This window comes from Vombatus ursinus, unplaced genomic scaffold (assembly GCF_900497805.2).
Source record: "Vombatus ursinus unplaced genomic scaffold, bare-nosed wombat genome assembly UNPS02014794.1, whole genome shotgun sequence".
Taxonomy (NCBI): Eukaryota; Metazoa; Chordata; class Mammalia; order Diprotodontia; family Vombatidae; genus Vombatus; species Vombatus ursinus.
The window spans coordinates 1684993-1705832 of record NW_020954572.1 but is presented as its reverse complement, the minus strand read 5'-3'; the positions used below and the strand labels follow the sequence as shown (position 1 = coordinate 1705832).

General features: G+C 37.4%; 1 protein-coding gene across 2 annotated transcripts in view; it reads left to right on the top strand.

Moving 5' to 3' along the window:
* The window catches only part of UNC79 (unc-79 homolog, NALCN channel complex subunit), a 285579-nt gene that overhangs the window by 76765 nt on the left and 187974 nt on the right, over nucleotides 1–20840 (top strand). For both annotated transcript variants that reach the window (XM_027869844.1, XM_027869843.1), the window contains exons 12-14: nucleotides 11256–11446; nucleotides 13124–13247; nucleotides 16005–16145. In XM_027869844.1, coding sequence (XP_027725645.1) covers nucleotides 11256–11446; nucleotides 13124–13247; nucleotides 16005–16145 — 456 coding nt within the window. The remainder of the gene's footprint in view (nucleotides 1–11255; nucleotides 11447–13123; nucleotides 13248–16004; nucleotides 16146–20840) is intronic.

Genomic DNA, 20840 nt, shown 5'->3' with positions numbered 1-20840 from the left:
TCCAGGGCTTCATTAGCCAAATCCTAGTTTCTTCATTCCTGTAACATCAGAGAACCAATTAATCAGACAGATCTGAGAGAGAACCTGCCTTTCCCCTAATCCTTGACAGGTCAATCAGTTTGATGGAACCTGTTTCAAAGATGAGTGTTGACCCTCTGAAGAACCATTACTGACCCCTATCCCTTTTGTAGGTCTTACCCTAAAGACAATAGTACCCAAGAGACAACAGTAGCACCTAGTGACTGATTTCTAGTTATGTCCTTTCCTCTCTGGCAGCTGAGATCTTTTGGCATCCTTTGCAATGAAACCCTCCTCCGTTGCTCCTTTACACTTATGCCTTTGTTTCTTGGTGTCTCCTTTTAAACTTTTGGTTTTTTTTTCTTTGTGTGAGTTAAAATGTTCCATAATAAAGGCCAACTGCCTTATGTATTACTGTGCTATCTAACTTTTTCATAAAAGCTTCATCTAAGTCCTTAATGTGTTGGAAAGGATAAGGGCAGCCTTTAAAATGCTATTTTGCTCCTTAGAATTTAATACTTTTTTTGTAGTCAAACAAAAAGCAACAATGGTATATAATTTTCAGTCAGCTGTGAAATTGTAAAGATATAGACTGCTGTAAAATGTTGACTACAGGTATTTGCCTGTTCCCTTGTCATATCTTGATCAAAGATTCCCTTGATGTGTTTGTAGATTATTCTCATAAAATTTTGTAGAAATGAGAAATTGGGCATGTGGGTTATTAGATATTTATAGTCTCTTTGTCAACTTTTTTTGAATACAATAAGGTCTGGGATTTTTTTACCCAAATGTTTGATATCTTTCTTTATTTCATATATCTTAAGATTAAATTACCCATGCCTGCAAGTCAATGTCACTTCTCATGTGGACCTCCTTTGTGTGTACTTAGTCTTGCCTAGCTTCACTTCTCATCTTCTTTTTTTCCTTCAGTGATATTTCTATTTACTCATGCAATAGGGACTGTGATGTTAGAGTGCAAATGTAGTGGTTCCACTATCACTGATGGAGAATAGTGCTTGCTCTATAAATCTTTACAGACATTTCTATTTTTGTCTTCTCATTGTCATTCTAGTTTCATTCTTAAATGCTGTCTACATAAAAGCTGAAATTTAATATAATGGAAATCTCCCAGTATTTGACATTGTTTCTTAAAAATGAATCATGTTCATATGCTTTTTATTTATTGTTCCTTTTGGAAAGCTTCCCTGGTGAAGGATTGGTGTGTCCCGTCTCAGAAAGATAAGCAGGAGGTGGGTACATGGCCAAAAAGAACCTAGGCTATAATTTCATCCCAAGTTCTCATGGGAATGTGTGAAAAACACTACTATCATTATTGTTAGCTTTGCTGGTCTGTGACCATGTCTGCAAAATGCCCCAGACTTCTATCAGTTCACTGAAAATCCAGGCATTTAATCTACCTGATAACAAATAATCATTTTGAAGCCTAGTTTTTAGAGAAAAAGATGAATCCTAAATTCAATGAATTCACCATTTTTTCTTCCTGCCATTGGCAATAAGTATCCAGCATTCAATATTTAGCCACAATATCTAAACAATGTCAAAGAGGCCAATTAATTCAATTTACTTCCAGTGTAAAGACTAATTATTTGTTCATTTTAAATTAAAGTGTTAAGCCTTCATCAAAACCCTAGAAGTAGATGCTAAATATATTATATTTTCTTTTAATCTTTTGATTCATATCAAGTACTGAGGGTCAGTCAATACTTTCATGTGCTGGTGCTTATAATGAAAGCATAGAACCTTACTTAAGTGAACAACAGAAGAATAAACTGAACCTTGATTCAATAGCTTGCCAGTTCTTTTTTTCCTTCTGCCAACCAGAGTCTAATCTTTAACTAAAAAGTACACTATTTGTATGGACCATTTTTTTATACTCAGGAACTGAACCGACTTAAAGTAGTTCTAGAAAAAATCTTGTATTTTAAAAGTTTGTAAAAAAACCCTTATTGTTAGCTTTTGTTTTTATATTGCCTTCATTTCTAAATATCCTCATTTTCCCGCTATCCTGTAAGTCATCCCTTGTGACAGGGAATAAAAGGAAAAGAAGAAAAGCAGTTCAGCAAAACTAACAAACACATCAGTTAAGCCTGATACTGTAAGTAGTATTCAACACCCATAGTCTCCTACCTGTGCAAAGGAAAGGAGATGTATTTTCTCATCTCTTCTTCTGGGAAAAGCTTGCTCATTATACTTACATAGTGTTCAACTTCTTTTTATTTTATTTTCATTTGCTTTGTAGTCATTGTGTATATTGCTCTTATGTTTCATTTACTTCATTCTGCCTCCTTCTCTGAATTCTTCATTTTTCTTATACAGCAGTATTCCATTACATTCACCTACCACAGTTTGTTTAGTCATTTTTTTTCAATTGATAGCCCTGCCAATTTTGTGGGAGAAAGTATAGAAAACACCAATTCTGTTTCATTGCATGTTCCAAGTAGAGAAAACTTTAATATAGTATCTAAAATCTATCTATGTTCAGCTACACTGCTGATAAAATTTCTTATCTGAGGGCTTATAAGTGAATGTTTATATGAAGATAGGTTATAAAATATAATAGGGTGTTCCTCTTGGTATGTAGAAAATCTTTGGGGATTATATTTGTGTATTCATGTGAGAATTCCAGTGTTTAGCACAGTGCCTGACACATAGTAGGTGCTTAATAAATGTTTATTGATTGAATGAATTAGAAGGTAGGCTTGGAAACTATGAAAGGGAATTTAAAGGTAATTTGGTACAATCTCCTGACTTTACAGGTGTAAAAACTGAGATCCAGAGATGGGAACATTGTCCATGCTTTATCTTTTTTCCCCACTTGATAGCATTTTATTTTTTCCAATTACCGTAAAGATAGTTTTCAGCATTAACTTTTATAAGATTTGGAGTTTCAAATTTTTCCTTCCTCCTGCCACATCCCCTCTCCCCAAGTCGGCATGCAATCTGCTCAGGCTTTATACTAGAATTAGAGAAGAAATGGTGAGCAGCATGGTGTAGTTGTAAGACCAATGGAAATGGGTTCAATTTCTGAAGTGTAAGAACACTTACTCTAATAGGAATCTAAACCTTGAGAGGGGTGTACAGGTGTTCAAGGAAGACTCATACCTCTGGTGTGAAGGCTATGGAGCCCTTTTCAGGGCTGCTTTACATCTTTTGTGTCCACCTTCCACTCAACTCTCGTCTGTGGCTCTAGGAAGCTGTAGCGTGTTCAGGGGCCACACCCCAGAAAACCAATTTGGCAGATGGGCTAAACCAGGTTGAAGGAAACTGAAGACCCTCAAACTTATCAGTGAATTGGGGGTGTCTACCCAAGCATGTGAAGATTTCCCCAGTGGAATAGGTAGATATGAACAGTTTGTTCCAACAGGCTATAAAGGTGGTGGAAGCAGGCACTGTGGAGTGATTAGAGCTTGGTCAGAAGTTGAAGATGCCAAGTTCATCTACTGTGTCCTGGCAGTCAGTCTTGCCAGTGGACTTTGGAAGAGAGAGTGAGGTCAGTGATTTCACACAACTCTGCTTTATTTAAATCCAATTTATGTACGAGTCAAAAGACATCATCCATTTTACTATTTTTACCTACCTCAAAGTCCTGTGGTGGCAGGTAAGTGATGAAGCAGCAGGTGCAGATACACTAAGAGCTGTAGTCACAACCTTGCACACGGAAGCCCAGGCCATAGGGTCTTCTTTTAAATGAACTGAAACAACAGTGGGATTTGGTGGCCCCCTGAGTTTCTGAGCAGCTTTTTTGAAGGACTGCACTGTTCACCTTCTGGTGTGAGGAAGGGGATAGAAGAGATGCCCTAAAAGTTGTCTGCTTCACCTAACCTAACCCTGGCCTGCTTACTGTGGCAGGCAGGGGTCCTATAAAAACTTTTGCAAAGATGATTCCATTTACCATTGGTATGGAATGTATGAATGCTTATGGTCAACACAGAATCCAGTAGACCTGAAAGACAAATAGATTGTGTTGCAAGAGAACTCAGCAGGTGTCTCAGCCAAATAGTATCCCTGAGTGAAACAAGGAAGGCAAATGAAGGCCAACTTAGTAAGCTGAAGCTGGATACGTGTTTTTCTGGAGTGGCTGCAGTGATGGGGAGAACCGAGAAGCTGGCATAGATTCTGTAATCAAAACTAATCTAGTCAACAAGCTTTTATGCCTCCCCAAAGGAGTGAATGACAGGCTCATGACAATGTGATTGCCACTTGCAGGAAAGTGCTATGCCACCATCATCAATGCATATACTCCCACCATGCCAAATTCTGATGAAGTCAGATAAAAATTTTATGAAGACCTGCAGACCCTCATCATCAATGTGCCAAAAGAGCACAAGCTTGTAATTCTGGATGACTTTAATGCCAGAAGAGGGACAGACTATCAGACACGACAGGAAGTCCTTGGGAGGAATGGAGTCAGAAACAGCAACAGCAGTGGTCACTTACTACTGGAGACTTGTGGGTCTTAAGATGTTCTTATCACCAACGTTGTCTTCCATTTACTTAAACACAATAAAACTTTGTGGATGTACCCTTGCAGCAAACATTGGCATTTAATAGACTATATTATTGTAAGAAGAAGAGACAGACAGTATTTGAGAGTGACAAAGGCAATGTGTGGCACAGAGTGCTGCACTGATCATAGACTTATCTTCTACAAGCTAAATATTAACATTCAGCAAAAATGGTAGCCCCAAGGCAAGATGACTACTAGAAGACGTAATGTCAGCAGATTAGAATGCTTTGCCATGTGTGAATAGTTTGTTGCTGACTTGGAGGGAAAGCTGAGCCAACGCATGGTTGGCAACAATGGAGTAGAAAAGGAGTGGGCAGCTTTTAGAGATTTGGTGTACAACACCACACTTACTCATCTAGGCCAGAACACTTGCAAGCATCAAGATTGATTTGATGAAAATGATGAGGATATTCAGAAGCTGCTAAATAGAAAAGAACTCCCCAAAGTTTATCACAGGATGGTTTCTCTTTAAGAAGGCTGTGTTTAATTCCATCTAAAGTAAAGTTCAAGTGAAGCTTAGAGAGATACAGACTTCTTGACTCAGTAAGAAGGCAGATGAAAATCAGTTTTATGCTGATAATAATAATACTCCAAAATACTTTTATGATGCCTGAAAGGCTATTTATGGGCCAAAGACTTATAGAGTATCTCAATTAGTGATGGCATCATGTTGATTAGTGATAAGGACATGATCTTGGAGAGATAGGCTGAATGCTTCCATAGTGGTCTCAACAGATCATCATCAACCAAAGCTGAAGCCATTGACCATATACCTCAGGTTGAAGTCAATCTCTCTCTAGCTGAAATTCCAACTGAAGAAGAGGTTTTGAATGCCATTAGGCTCCTTTCATGTGACAAAGCCCCTGGTTCTGATTCTATTCCAACTGAGTTTTACAAGGCAGGGGGTCCACTGCTCATATAAAAGCTAACTGAAATCTTCTGGGTTATATGGAAGGAGAAGGTTATCCCCCAGTAATTCAAGGATGCCTCTATTATCCATCTCTATAAAGAAAAAGGAAATAGGTTGTCCTGTGACAGTCATAGAGGGGTCTCTCTCTTAGTCATGGATGGCAAGATTCTTACTAGAGTCTTCCTTAATAGGCTAATTCTTCACCTGGAGGATATTCATCTACCCAAAAACCAGTGTAGCTTTAGAAAGGGCCATGGAATGGTCAATATGGTGTTTGCTGCCTAACGATTCCAGGAGAAATTCCAGGAGCAGAACAGAGGTCTGCACACAATATTCATCAATCTGACCAAGGCCTTCAATACTGTCAATTGTGAAGGCTTGTGGAAGATTATGGCAGAGAAGTTCTTCAGTATTATATGCCAGTTCCATGATTGCATGCTTACATGAGTTCTGGATAATGGATGATACTCTCGTGCTTTCCCAGTCACCAGTGGAGTGAAGCAGGGCTGTGTGCTTGCTCCTATGCTTTTAGCATGATGTTTTCAGCAATGTTGTGATGAAAATGGCATCAAGGTCAGCTCCCACACTAACAGTAAATTATTTAACTTGAAAAGGCTACAATCCAATACTAAAGTGAAGGGAGAGTTGGTGCATGACTTTTTGTTTACAGATGATTGTGTACTCAGTGCAGCCTCTGAAGCTGAGGTGCAACAGAATATGGATTGATTCTCTACTGCTTATGCTAATTTTGGCCTGATAATTAACACCAAGAAAACAAAGGTTCTCCATTATCCAGCACCACATCATCCATACATGGAGCCATCAGTTACAGCAAATGGAGAAATTTTGAATATTGTAGATAAGTTCACTTACCTTGGCAGTACACTTTCCAGGGATGTACACATAGATGATGAGGTTGACACATGCATTGTCAGAGCTTGGTCAGTGTTTGGGAGGCTCTGAAGGAAAGTGTGGGAGAGAAGAGGTATTAGGCTGCCTATCAAACTGAAGGTCTGTGGAGCTGTTGTGCTGACCTCATTGTAGTATGCCTGTGAAACCTGGACAGTATACCAGTGCCATGCCAGGAAACTGAATTGCTCCATTCCATTTGAATTGTCTTAGGAAGATTCTAAAGATCACCTGGCAAGATAAGGTACTGGGCACTGAAGTCCTTTCTCAAGCTGAACTGCCAAGCATTCAAACTCGTCTGCAGATATCACAACTCCAATGCACTGGCCACATTATTCAAATGCCAAATGTAAATTTACCTAAAACACTCACATAAGGCAAGTACTCACATTGAAGTCAGAAGAAGAGATAGAAGGACTTCTCAAGGCCCTTCTGACGAACTTTGGAATTGAATGTGAGACATGGGAGATATTGGCGTAGGCCTCCTCAGCATGGTGTGCCTGCTCTATGAGCAAAGTGAAATAGCAATAGTTCAAAAGAAACATGAGATACGCAAGTTTAGAGACATCTCCACTCCAAATGTTCATATGGACTATTTGTGCTTGACCAGTGATAGAGCCTTCCGACCTATTGGTTTGATTAGCCACAGTCAGACATACCGTACCTTGACCCCGACATAGTGATATCATTTTGGTCCTTTTAAGCAGGAAGGACAACCTTGAGGGCAAGGATTGTTTTTTTTTTGTCTTAGTGTTCCCATTGTCCAATACAGTGCCTCACATGCTGTAGATGCTTAAATTGTTTGTTGTATTATTATCATACTACCAGCTGTCTGACTTTTGGCAAGTCATTTAACTTCTATGAGAATCAATTTTCTCAACTGTAAATTGAGGGAAATAATCTTTGTGTTTCTTAATTAGTAGTGCTTTCTTGAGGAAAATGCTTTGCAGACCTAAGTAAGCTAAAGAATATGAGGTATTATTAAGAACCTCAGGTGCTTTTATACTTTTGCCTGTTCACATAGCTATCAATATGTTACATTTTCCTTTTTTTGCAGCTTAACTAGACCTTGAAGTTGGCTAATACTTGTAAATCTTTCCTTTGTAATAGGACTGGTCCCTGAGAGCCTGGGACCTTATCACAAAAAAGGGATCATTAAAAAGACCAGGTTAGGTGTGAATAAGTCCCTTGTTTGAGTCAGAAGGGAACAAAGTCATCACAAACACTAATTTGGAACATACTCATGTGACTTAAAAGACAAGATCAAGTCAGGCATTTTAGACAGGAGCACCCCACTCTTTGCCTCTTTTTGGAGAGGAGAATATTTAGTCTGCATGACACTAATAATCACTTCTAAGTCTAGTTTCTCGAGTTAAAAGTCAATCTTAAACAAATTCACAATTTTTCTTCCGGCTACACATAATAAATATTTACTCAACGTTTATTTTTTATCCATATCAGATTGGTCAATTAACTAATTCTATTGGTTAGACAATCATTTATTAATTTTAAACTAAAGTATTCTGCCTTCCTCAAAGTGTATTTTCCCCCCTTATCCTCTCTCTGGCCATTCACAATGGCATCTAGCAGCAGAACTACATGTCCAGAGGAGACAAGCTAGACCTCATCTATCATTTGGGGAGTCAGTTTGAGAGAGTTCAAAGTCCAGTTGATGGAGTAGACACTCTTCAGACAGAAACAGATATAGAAGGGTAGTCACTTGAGGGCAGAAGCAACTTTGGCAGCAGAGAAGAGAGACAATCTATGGATTCAAGAAAGAGGCAATTGAGAACTGAGCTACATAGAGGAGGAGTTCCTGGGAGCTCAGATGAGCATTTGAATCAGCAGAGACACTGTGTTCAAAGGGGGAGCTTTATGAGAAAATCAGGAGGAGAGAAATGACATCATAGTCCTACAGTTTTGGAGTTGGGAGTTGCTTTGGCTACATGTATTCCCTTATATATTTGCCTCACTATATCATACTCTAAATTTGTGCCCATTCTTCTCTTTGTAGAAGAGTGTGCCACAGGTTTGTGGAGATGTTTTGTAGCTCCTGTAATTACTATACCATCTTAGTCAATGCTTTTTCAAGAGCCAGTCTACTGGCTTGTTGTTAAGGAAAAGCACATTGGTGGGAGCTCACGAACTATATTGTTAAGGGCCTGGACCCAGAGTGTATCCTTGTATCCCAAGGTAGCAGTCACACTCTGGGGACTCACCCCACCAGTGTGAGTGCTAATTGGGGGAGTAACCCAGTGGGAGTGCTACATTAGGCTTCATGAGGGAGATATTTAGGTCTTCTGTACATTGGCAGGGACTGAATTGTGAGGTTCTCCATCTGAGACCCCTCGATTGCCATAGTAGTGTTGTGATGGATTAGAAAAAAATGAGCAAACTTTCTTCTTACCTTTTGTACTTTTTACCTTTTGGTGTGTTTCCTTTACATATCAGACCAGTTATTTTGAGATAACTTCTTAATGGTTTAATGTGTATGCACTGGCATTACTGTGCAGTACCACGAATATGGCAACTATTATGAACACTATGGATGTTGCATTCCTCAGAATACAGGTGACTAGCAATTTGCTTAGAGAAGACTTTGCAAACTAATTGATGTTCATTTAAAACAAAACAAAACAAACTTTTGACTAGATTTTGACTGCTTGCCTTAGTTTGCACCTGTTGCTAGGTGGCACAGTGGATAGGCCTCTGAACTTGGAGTTAGGAAAACCTGAGTTCAAATCCTGTTTCAGATACTTACTAGCTATGAAACCCTGGGCAAGTCACTTAACCTCTGACTGCTTCAATTTCTTCATTTGTAAAATGGGAATAATGATAGCTTCTACTTCCCAAAGTTGTTGTGAAGGTAAAACAAGATGATATATGTAAAATGCTTTGTAAACCTTAAAATACTATAAAATGTTAGTTTTTAACTAAAATTAAATTCCTGAGTAATCAACTCCAAGTTTTTAATCCCTTTTTGGGAGCCCTTCACATCTTTGGGGACTTTTCTGAGTTTGTTTTCCTTAATTTCTTGCCCTAGTGAGGGATGAGTTCATATTTCTAGTTGGATTTCTGATGTATTGCAGGAGACTTTGAAGATATTGGGGGTGTCCTGTGTATTGCAGGGACCCAGGGGAAATTTCATCTCCTAGGACTGAATCGGGTCTGCATATGTGAGTCCAGAACAAAGAGGTCCTTTAGTGGGAGAAGGGGAGGACAAGTTTCCCCCCTCCCTTCCTGCTTAGTCATTCTGTGTTATTATATAAGAACAAAGACAAAGCAATATGATTTCTTATGCCAGTAGACCTCATGTCCCTAATAACTAGGGGAGGGGCCTACATGTTTTTGAAGTTCTCTGTGAACCCGGCTTCCCTCTGAGGAGGAAGACAGACTTTCTTTTTCTTTATTGTCTTTGATTTGAGTGCCTTTGCAAGCACCAAGACATGTGGTAACATGAGAAATTTGTAAAATGGTGTTTGCTTGTTAAAATTAAGTGATCATTAATTTGGAAGTGAGTATTATCCTTAGGTCAAATGCTATGGTAGGCATATATCCTTGTGGAATAATGTTAAATTCCGGATTGTGAACTGTGCTCCATAGTCTTTGCCAAAATGCACCCCAGTTGCTTTTTTGAGAACAGAAAACATTTAACTAGAATGACAGTAAGGGAGTGGGTTCTTGAAAGCTCAGGACTTAATACAGAAGAGAGGTCGACAAGGAGATGTTAAACTGTTGTAAAAATGAGAAGATCCTGATGATAATACTGTTCAGCAGTATGAACTATGAACAAATCCTTTGAGTGAATCCTAATATTGATGTCATTGGACAAGCAATGATGGGGAATACCTTATGTATTACCCTTAAAATACATGTCTTGTCAGTTAGAAGTAGTTGAGACAGGATCCAGAAGTTGGGAAAGAATCTTCAGCTCTTTACCTCTTGTCAGAGAGAGGGATATTTTCTTTCCTTTCCCTTCATTCACACTTCTGTGCCATCAACCATGGGGTTTAGCAGCATAGCTACTCACCCAGAGGAAACACCCCATCCAACAATTGTAGAGTCATTTTAAGAGAGAGTTTGAGGCCTAGTTTAGGGAACAGAGACACACAGTTTAAATAGACACTGATACAAAGGGGCATTTAGTCACTTGAGGTAGGCTGCAAAACTTAAAGGAATATGAACCCTTGGCAGCAGAGAAGAGAGTTGCCTATGAGGTCAAGATGGAGCTAGCTGTGGCAACCAGTAGTCTCTCCTTAGAGACACAGACCCAGGGAGACCAGCTGAGTAACTTGATCAGCAGAGACATCATACCTGAAAGGGGAGCATTGTGAGGACTCTAAGAGAAGAGAAAGGACATTGAGGGCCTATAGTTCTGGAGCTGGGAATTCTTTGACACATGTGCCTACCTGCCATTGTACTCCACATTTGTGCCACTGTTCCCATATATGCTGTGTGTGTTTGTGGGAAAGTGTACCCTAAATTTATGGGGGGAATATTTTATATGTACAGTTCATAGTATGCATCTTAGTCACTGACATTGCTAAGAGCTTACTGTGTCTCCTGGCCAAATATAAAGGGGAAATGCACAAGTGGTGACTTATTAGCTGTAACATTAGTGGTCTAGACACATAGAATACCTTAGAACTTTATGAGGGTAGTAGCTACACACTTGGAACGCAACTCAGAAGTGTGAATGTATCCCAGAGGCAGTGCTAAACTTATTTGGGTTTTTTTTTTGTTTTTTTTTGTTTTTTTTTTGGCTTAGGCCTTGAACATATCTAGATGTTGATCCTGGCAGTGCACTCGGCTTCTTATGGGAAATGCTTGTAGATAATCGTCATACGTGTATTATATTTTTTCTTCCTTTGGCATTGGAAATCCCCTTAGGTTGGTGGGTACTGGGACAAGTCCTGCAGCACAGTGACCCAGCTAAAGGAAGGTCTCAACCGTATTCTTTGCCTGATTCCCTACAATGTGATCAGTCAGCCTGTGTGGGAATGCATCATGCCAGAGTGGCTAGAAGCCATCAGAACAGAAGTCCCAGATAACCAGCTAAAAGAATTCAGGGAAGTATTAAGGTAGGTAAAAGTGTCAAGAAATGTGTTAGCTAAATCTGGAACTTAATGGAGAAGTTTTCAGTACCAGAAATTAAATGTTAGTTAAGGAAACACATCTGGTGATTAGATCATTGTTCAGAAGAGACTTTGTTCGTGTTAAATGATGAATAAATCCTCCATTATATTCACTGTCTTTTAAACATAATTACAATTTTATATGATGGGATAAGAGAGATTTGAAAAAAGCTAAATGCTAGAAGGTAGCTTCAATCTTAATTTCTTAGATATTAAATCCTTTCTGTTAGCCTTTAATAAGAATAGGAACGAGCACTAATATATTATTAATACATTTGTTAATAATCCATTTCATATAATGAGTCATTCTAAATATATCATATGTAAATAGATTCATAAAATACCAGTAGCGGAAGGGAACTTAGAACATAGAATGTCAGAACATAAAATGTTACAACACACTATACAGAATGCCAATTCAATTTGATAAATATTTATTAAGCTCTTGTTATATGTAAGAACCATAAGATCTGTTGATAAAAAGGCAAAAATGAAATACTTCTTATCATCAAGGAGCTTATAGTCTATTTCAGGGATACAACATGTACATAAGTAAGTATAATGCAAGTTAATTTGAAGAAGGAGAGATCACCAGCAAGAGAGAAGTATGAGGGAAAGCTTCAGGGAGGATATGGCTCTTGAGTTGAGCCCTGAAAAATGAGAAGGATTTTGAAAGGTGGACATAATAAAGGAGTGAACTTGAGATAATGAGTGTGATTGCATGGAGTCAGGCAATGGAGTATAGAGATTGGGGAACAGTTTGAACATGAAAGGGAATAGTATGAAAATAAATCTGTAGAAATAGGTCAGAGCCATACTATAGAGGGCCTTAAACGTCAGATTTAGAAGTTTGTCATTTATCTTGAAATAGGGAGTGATGGAGGGCTTTTGAGCAGGGAAGAAACATAGTCAGATCTGTGCTTTATGAAGATTATCTTGGCATCTGTATGGAAGATATATTGGAAAAGGGGATACTGGAAAAAGGGAATCCAATTAGGTGTCTACTATAATAGTCCAGGTGAGAGATTATGAGAACTTGAATTTGGGTTAGAGCTAGAAGGAATCCTAGAGTTCATCTCATTCAGTCTCTTAATTTTACAAATGAGGAAACTGAGGCCCAGATAACTGAAGTGACATATCTAGTAAGTTCTGACATCAAAACTAGGTCTCAGATCTCTTAAGTCCTTGTACAAAAATAATAACTGACATTTATATAGTGTTTTAAAGTTTTCAAAGTGTTTTATATACATTATCTCATTTAAGTATCATGATAATCCCATGAGGTTGGTACCATGAGTATTATTATATTCTTCATACAAATGAGGAAACTGAGGCTTAGAGAGGTTGTGACTTGTTTCAGCTAAGTTTCAGGTTGGAATTTGAATCCAGGTGTTTTCAACTCTATATCCTCACATTATTCCATGTTGCCTTTATATAATTGTACACATTTTGTATGTGAGTGATGACATGGTTGAATCATATAGAATATAGATTGGTGGAAGGATACAGTCAGGGGCTGGGGAGGAACGTATATAGTTTGACCCCACAAAGTACAGGATAGTTGGAAATGCATCTGGAAATACATTCCTGATATTAATTGACTTCCATTGTTTTCTTTTGTAGCAAAATGTTTGACATTGAGCTTTGCCCTCTCCCTTTTTCAATGGAAGAGATGTTTGGATTTATCAGTTGCCGGTTCACAGGATACCCCGCTTCTGTGCAGGAGCAAGCTCTACTATGGCTTCATGTAAGTCAGTGATGCTGGTTGATCGTGGAGAAAGGAATTATAACCTGGGAAAGGGAGACCCTTTGTGGCTAAATGACCAATAATGTAAATATTGTCCAAATGGTGGTATTTCTGGGTCTTGCAAGACCATTTTCTTACTCTTCTCCCTGCATCACCTTTATCCACATATGCCCAATGGGAGAACTATTTACATCACGTTAGAAAAAGGATAAACTGAGACTCTTTCCAAAATTTGGGCTCAGGTGCTCAGAATTTAAATTTATTCAGCTCGTTCATTCACTCACTTAATATTAAAAATATTTATTAAGCACTTATTTTGTGCAGAACATTGTTAATACTAGAAGAGATACAAAGTTTAGATAAGATATAGTCTTTCTCTTGGAGTAGAGTACTTGCAGTAGTACTCTTGCTACCATTGGAGGGTAGGTGTAAGGGAATTCTCTCTTGACTTCTTTGGAGAGATGTACTGGTCAGTAGGAGTCTAATGACTGTGAGTCAAAGATAGGAGGCCAAATTGAAAGCAAAGAGGTTTATCAGCTTGCTAAGGAAGTCAATAAAAGGAAGAAGAAATTCTAAGGAAGGACTTAAAGCACTTGCTGATAGCAGATTCACCTTTCTAAGGAGTAGATTTGGTATTTATAACATTTCAGGCCCAATCAGCAGTATTCTTCAGTAAATTAGGCTAGATAAATAATGCATTTTGTGGGAGAAAAAGGGGTAGAGAAAGAAGGGGAACATTCAAGGGAGAAAAGGGGAGTAATTGGAATGTGACTGGTAGGATTTATTATTGGAATAAGATGACATTCGCTGTTCAAGGGCAAGAGACAAATGGGAAAGACTAAATACTTTTATAATTGTGAAAGAAGTTGTTTTAGACTAAACTTCAGGATCTCTTATCCAAGGACAGTAAGTAGTTGTTATACCAGTGGATAAGATCATCTACTTTACCTTATCCTTACATTGTTTGTTAATATTTTATTTCTCATTTAATAGGGGTTGGGTGCTTTCTAGCATTTGGACACTAGGTGGTTAGGGGATTAATCCATTATGATTTTGCAAAATTATTATGGTTTCTATTTTTCTTCTTCATAGGGGAAACACAAAGTATAGATAACAAATATTCACTGCCTTGGTTTGGGTCTAGTAGGGAAGAGAGTAACTTATAAACAGGTAACCACAGGACAAAGTAGAAGGTGATGAGTGCATAAGAAAAGGTAACAAGTGCTATTAGACAATTAATATGACAGATATCACTTTGATCTATGAGAAGACAAAGGAAGGATTTATGGAAGAGAGCTTCTGATTTAGGCCCTGAAGGACGGGTAGAAATTGGACAGGCAGAATTGAAGATGGTGGTGGTGGTAGAATGAAGAATGTACCAGGCAGAGAGAATCCATCTTATTGAGACTCATTTGTTTTTGTTTTTATCACAGATGTAACTTTGGTGAATTTGCTTCACATTTCAGGTTCAGGAAATTGATCTTTCCTAATTAATTTCTAGAAATAGTAGCTTAGTTACTGTTTGTAGTAAAAGGGAGTAAACTTCCATTATTCTCTGTCTTTATAGAATAAGAGAAATATAAATTTGTTTAGGGACAGGAAAGGAAACAAAACATTGGCAGCTGGGTGGCACAGTGGATAGAGCTCTGGACCTGGAGCCAAGAAGACGTGAATTCAATTATGACATCATACATTTAATAGCTATGTGACCTTGTGCAAGTCACTTAATCTTTTTCTGCTTCAGTTTCCTGATCTGCAAAATGGGAATAATAATAGCACCTTACTTTCCAGGGTTGTTTTGATGATAAAATGAGATAATATTTGTAAAGTTCTTTGCAAACCTTAAAGTGCTGTCTAACTGCTAGCTATTATTATTGCTATTAATCATTATTACTTTTGATAGATATAATCTGTAGATTGTAGTTTGTTTGAGGTGGAAGAGATCACAGAACGTGGAATGTTAGAACATAGACTGTAAGAGCTGGAAGGGAGATTAGAACATAAAATATTAAAATTAGAATGAACCTTAGCACATAGAGTGTTAGAGCTTTAATAGACTTAATGACATGGCATATTAGAACAGAGAATTTTTATTTATTTATTAATTTATCTATTTTCAGTTTTCAACATTCACTTCCACAAGATTTTGAATTCCAAATTTCCTCCCTATCTAGTCCCTCCCCCCACCCCAAAACGGCGTGCATTTTGACTACCCCTTCCCCTAATCTGCCCTCTCTTCTATCTCCCCCCACCCCTTCTCTTATCCCTTTCGCCTTCTATTTTCCTGTAGGGCAGGATAGATTTCTATACCCCATTGCCTAGACCAGAGAATTTTAAGAGTGAGGAGAAACCAAAGAGATCTTCTAATTCAATCTCTTGTTTTGAATGACTACTACTTCGTGCAATATCCTAATTAGGCAGTGTGGAGAATTTAAAGGGATTTAAAATAAATGACATAGTCCCTAACCTAATGGAGTTTACAATTTACAGACAAGGAAATGGAAGACCAGAAAGGTAGTGACTTACCCAAGGCTGTACAGATGACCATGACAGTACTAAAACATAGGCCTTCCAACTCCCAGTCTAGTGTCTTTCTTCACTATTTGTTGCTGATATCCAAGTGACTAAAGAGACAAGACTAAATGACCTCATGTTAAATAGTTAATTTTCCAAAAAATTGTTATATTTCTTTGTTTAGATTTTGAAAGTCTGTATTTTTTCTTCTTTTGATGTGTATATATGTTTGTCTTTCTTCAGGTATTATCAGAGTTAGACATCATGGTCCCACTTCAGCTACTAATAAGCATGTTTTCTGATGGAGTTAATTCCGTCAAAGAGCTGGCAAATCAAAGAAAATCAAGAGTCAGTGAGCTGGCAGGGAGTCTTGCAGCTCGAAGGGTAATTATCACCCCAATTCTTCTTGTTTATCTTGCTTGTTGAGATTCTGGAAAGCACTGCCAATTGTATCAGTACCTAAGACTGACATCAAAGGCTCAGATAGTTGTAAATGATGACTCATTTTTTTCCTATCTTCTTTTTATCATTGAAGATTCATACAAACTATGAGATGCTGGATCTAGAAAATGCCAGGTGGAATCTGTGATCAAATATAATTTTTATTATTTAAAATTATTTATATCTATCTATTTAACACACATTTATTAAGTACCTACAAGGTACTGCTCTAGGCTGTATAGGGAAGAAGACTGAAAAATTAGTAGGATGTGATCCCCGCCATTATGGAGTAGAGAATCTAACAAGGGGAATATTCAGTACTCCACAGGGTTGTGAGAAAATCATTTTGTAAATTGGCAAGTATTATAGAAATGGGAGCTAATGGATTTATAGTCTAGTAGAGAGATAAGATCAATCCACAAATAACTATAATATGTAGGAGAATGTAATGTAATAGCATAAGCAAGTTGCTTTAAGAGTTCAGATGAGAGAGAGAGAGACAGAGATAGAGAGAGAGAGACAGAGACAGAGAGAGAGAGAGAGAGAGAGTGAGAGAGAGAGAGAGAGAGAGATATTTCCTCTTCCTCAAGCCTAGAATGTGTTTTGGAGTGGGTGACTTCCCTTTCTTGCCCTTCTTGTTTGATGAAGAGAGCTGCCGTAATTTACTTCCATCTCTACCTTGCAAAACTTTTCCTCTCTTGCCAAACCTACTGCCTCCTTTTGCTCTTGTATTCCCAGACTCCCCTAGGGGATGTGACTAGTAGCTGGTAGTCTTTGTGTCTCTCACTTCAGTTAGAGACCACATCTTTAGTTTGCATGTAGTGTAAATCTTGATGAACTACTTTTTTTTTTAAAGAAGGTACAAGTTGCATTTTTTTATAAACAGTATTTTATTTTTTCCAATTATATGTAAAGATAATTTTCAATATTTATTTTTATAAGATTTTGAGTTCTAATTTTTCTCCCTCCCTCCCTTTCTTCCCCCCCCTTTCTTCCCCCCTCCCCAAGACAGCAAGCTATCTGATATGGATTATACATGTGCAATCATGTTAAATGTATTTCCACATTAGTCATGTTGTGAAAGAAGAAACAGAATGAAAGGAAAAAAAACAAGGAAAAAAACCCCCAGAGTGAAAATAGTGCTTCAATCTGCATTCAGACTCCATCAGTTTTTTCTCTGGATGTGCGTAGCATTTGATGAGCTACTTTTTTTATCAGCATAGTCCCCAGTTTTTTTTTTAAATAGGCCACCAACAATAAATTACCTGGATAATTCTATAATCATTTTAATTATTAATAATAACATAGTGATTTGCATAACTTATATTTATGCTCTGTCAAGTATTTCACGAATAATATCTTCTTTGAGCTCTCAACAGCCCTATGTGGGAGGCAGAGTAGGGCAGGAATTATCTCCATTTGGCAGATGAAGGAATTGAGGCCAAGAGAGATTGAATGAATTATCCAAGGTCACTTTTGATTTATTGACTTATTAATTTACTACTTAAATTACTTCTTAAATTTGCTATTTAAAAACTAACTTAAATTATTGACTCTATTTACTATTGTAAGAATTTGTGGTTTCATCATTGCAGGTACTCCTATATTGGTAAATATTGTAGAAAGTATGGAGTAGAAGATGGAGTACTACACTTGGAGACAGGAAGACCTTGGTTTGAATCTTGCCTTAGACAGTTACTAGCTGTGTAACCTTGAGAAAGCCATTTTACCTCTGTGGGCCTCAGTTTCCTCATTGGTAAAATGAGGGGTTTGGACTTAGTGTTCTCTAAGATCCTTTTTAGCTTTAAATATGTGATCCTAAGTATGTAAAATAATGTAGAAGGTATATTTTAGATGTTTCGATCCATACTTTAGATCAGGGGTGGGGAATCTGTGGCCTTGAGGTCACATGTGGCCCTCTAGGTCCTCAAGTGTGGCCCATTGATTGAATCCAAACTTCACAGAAAAAATCCCCTTAATAAAAGGATTTGTTCTGTAAAACTTGGACTTAGTCAAAAGGCTATACCCAAGGACCTAGAAGGCCATATATGGCCTCGAGGCCACAGGTTCCCCACCCCTGCTTTACATATTCTTTGTAAATTATTGTGGCCAAAATATTGTTGTCAGTCTTCTGAGGAAGAGCCTTTCAACCTTTAGCCAGGATAGTCCTAGGATGACAGACGTAACCTATTGCTAGGCCCATAGTTGAAAGTTTTCCAGCTTTATAGTGTATAGCTCTTATTTGAGTTCTACTCAGCTCTACTAGCTTTTGATAGAGCAAGGTCAATTCCATGCCATGGTTAATCATTGGAGGAGGATATATCAGGTTCATGAGAACAAAGATTTAGAGATGGGAGAGACTTTGAAGTTATTGAGTCCAGCCTCCTTATCTGAGGCCTAGAGATGGGAAATAATTTACTTAAAATCATGTAGGTAGCAAGTAGCAGAGTCAGGTTTAATATACTTTCTGTAGCAGATGCTTCCACTGCTATGAACTTTAATAAGAGGGGTAGTAATACCAAATAGATACAGATCTATATATGTACATGCATTTAATATTGATAGTCCTTGGGTTTTCATCTTTCTTTTATTTGTCATGGAATCTCCAATTCTTGTGCATGATGACTTTCAACATTACCTTGTAATATTTTGTTTTCAGAAGATTATTCTCTTATTTTAGAGAATGATGTAATAAAATTTAGGATAGTTAACTTAAAATGTTTGGTATGATCCAAATGTAAAAGTAAATTCAAATGTCTTTGTCCCTTAGTGTCTTAGTACTTTATACATGTAGTGCAAATCAGCTGTTCTAAAAAGAATTGATAGTTTTCTTTCATATTTTTGTATGATTCATTTAATTTTTTCAAAAAGTATGTATAGTTTAATGACTTTTTCCTACATACCTGATCCTAGGGGAAGATGTTTTTTTTAAAACTCACTCCCATCCTTTTTTCCCTCCCTTATCTTCCTTCCTTCCTTTTTTCTCACAGAGACTTTTTAATTCTTTTTTTTCAGTTCCAAATTCTCTCCCTCTACTTACTCCCTTCCCTACCTGTTGAAAAGGCAAGAAAAACAAAACCCATTACAAATATGTGAAGTCATGCAAATCAAATTTCTGTGACAGCCATGTTTTTAAAAAGGCAAGAAAAAAAAGAAAAGAAAATATATTTCAATTTGTATTCTTAAGTCCATCAGTTCTCATTCTGGATAGCATATTTCATTATGAGTCCTTTGTAATTGTGAAGCATTGTGTTGGTCAGAGTTACTAAGTCTTTCAAAGTTGATTATCTTTATAATATTGCTGTTTCTGTATAGATTATTCTCCTGCTTCTGCTCATTTCACTTAGTATCATTTCATACATATCCTCATGGGTTTTCCTGAAATCATCTCCTTCATAGTTTCTTATAGTTCCATAGTATTCCATCACATTCATATACCATAACTTGTTCAGCTATTCCCCATTTGATGACTATTCCCCAGTTTCCAATTTTTAGCATAGTAAAAATTGCTGCTATAAATAGTTTTGTACATGTGGACCCTTTTGCTCTTTCTTTAGGGTATAGAATTAGTAGTGTTATTGCTAGATCAAAAAGTATACACAGTTTGCTGGCTTTTGGGGCATAGTTCCAAATTGCTTTCCAGAATGGTTAGACTAGTTCACAGCTCCACTAACAGTACATTAGTGTGCTTCTTTCCCCATATTCCTTCCAGCTTTTGTCATTTTGCTTTTTTTGTCATCTTAGCCAAACTGTTTAATGTGAGTTGGTACGTCAGATTGTTTTAATTTGCATTTCTCTAATTATCAGTGATTTAGGTTATTTTATCATATGGCTATTGATAGTTTGAATTTTTTCCTCTGCAAATTGCCTTATTCATATCCTTTTATCAATTGGGAAATGGCTCTTCTTCTAGATTTGACTCAGTTTGCTATTATTTCAGAAATGAGACCTTTATTACAGAAACTTTCGGCAAAGATTTTTTTTCCCGGTTTCTGCCTTTTCTTCTAATTTTAGATACATTGGTTTTGTCTGTGCAAAAAATGTTTTTAATATTTGTATTCAAAATTATGCATTTTATTTCCCACTAACCTCTCAATTTCTTGTTTCATCATAAACTCTTCTCTGAACATAAATCTGACAAGTAATTTCTAAACCTGCTCTACTAATTTGCTTATGATATTACCCTTTATGTCTAAATCATGAATTAATTTTGAGTTTATTTTGGTATGTGGTGTGAGTTGTTAGCTTTCCCAGTTTTTCTAGCAGTTTTTGCCAAATAGTGAGTTTTTGCCTCAGTAACTGGGATCTTTGGGTTTATCAAGCACTAAGTTACTGGGCTCTTTTACTTCTTCATATTGAATCCTGTGTCCTGTGACAATTAGTCATAGCTGAAGGTTCTTGCTAGAGTCCTCTTTAATAGGCAGATTCTTCACCTGAAAGATAGTTATCTGCCTGAAAACCAGTGTGGCTTCAGAAAGGGCCATGGAACAGTCAATATGGTGTTTGCTGACTAACAATTCCAGGAGAAATTCCAGGAGCAGAACAGAGGTCTGCACGCAACATTCATCAATTTGACCAAGGCCTTTGATACTGTTAGTTGTGAAGGCTTATGTAAGATTACGGCAAAATTTGATTGCC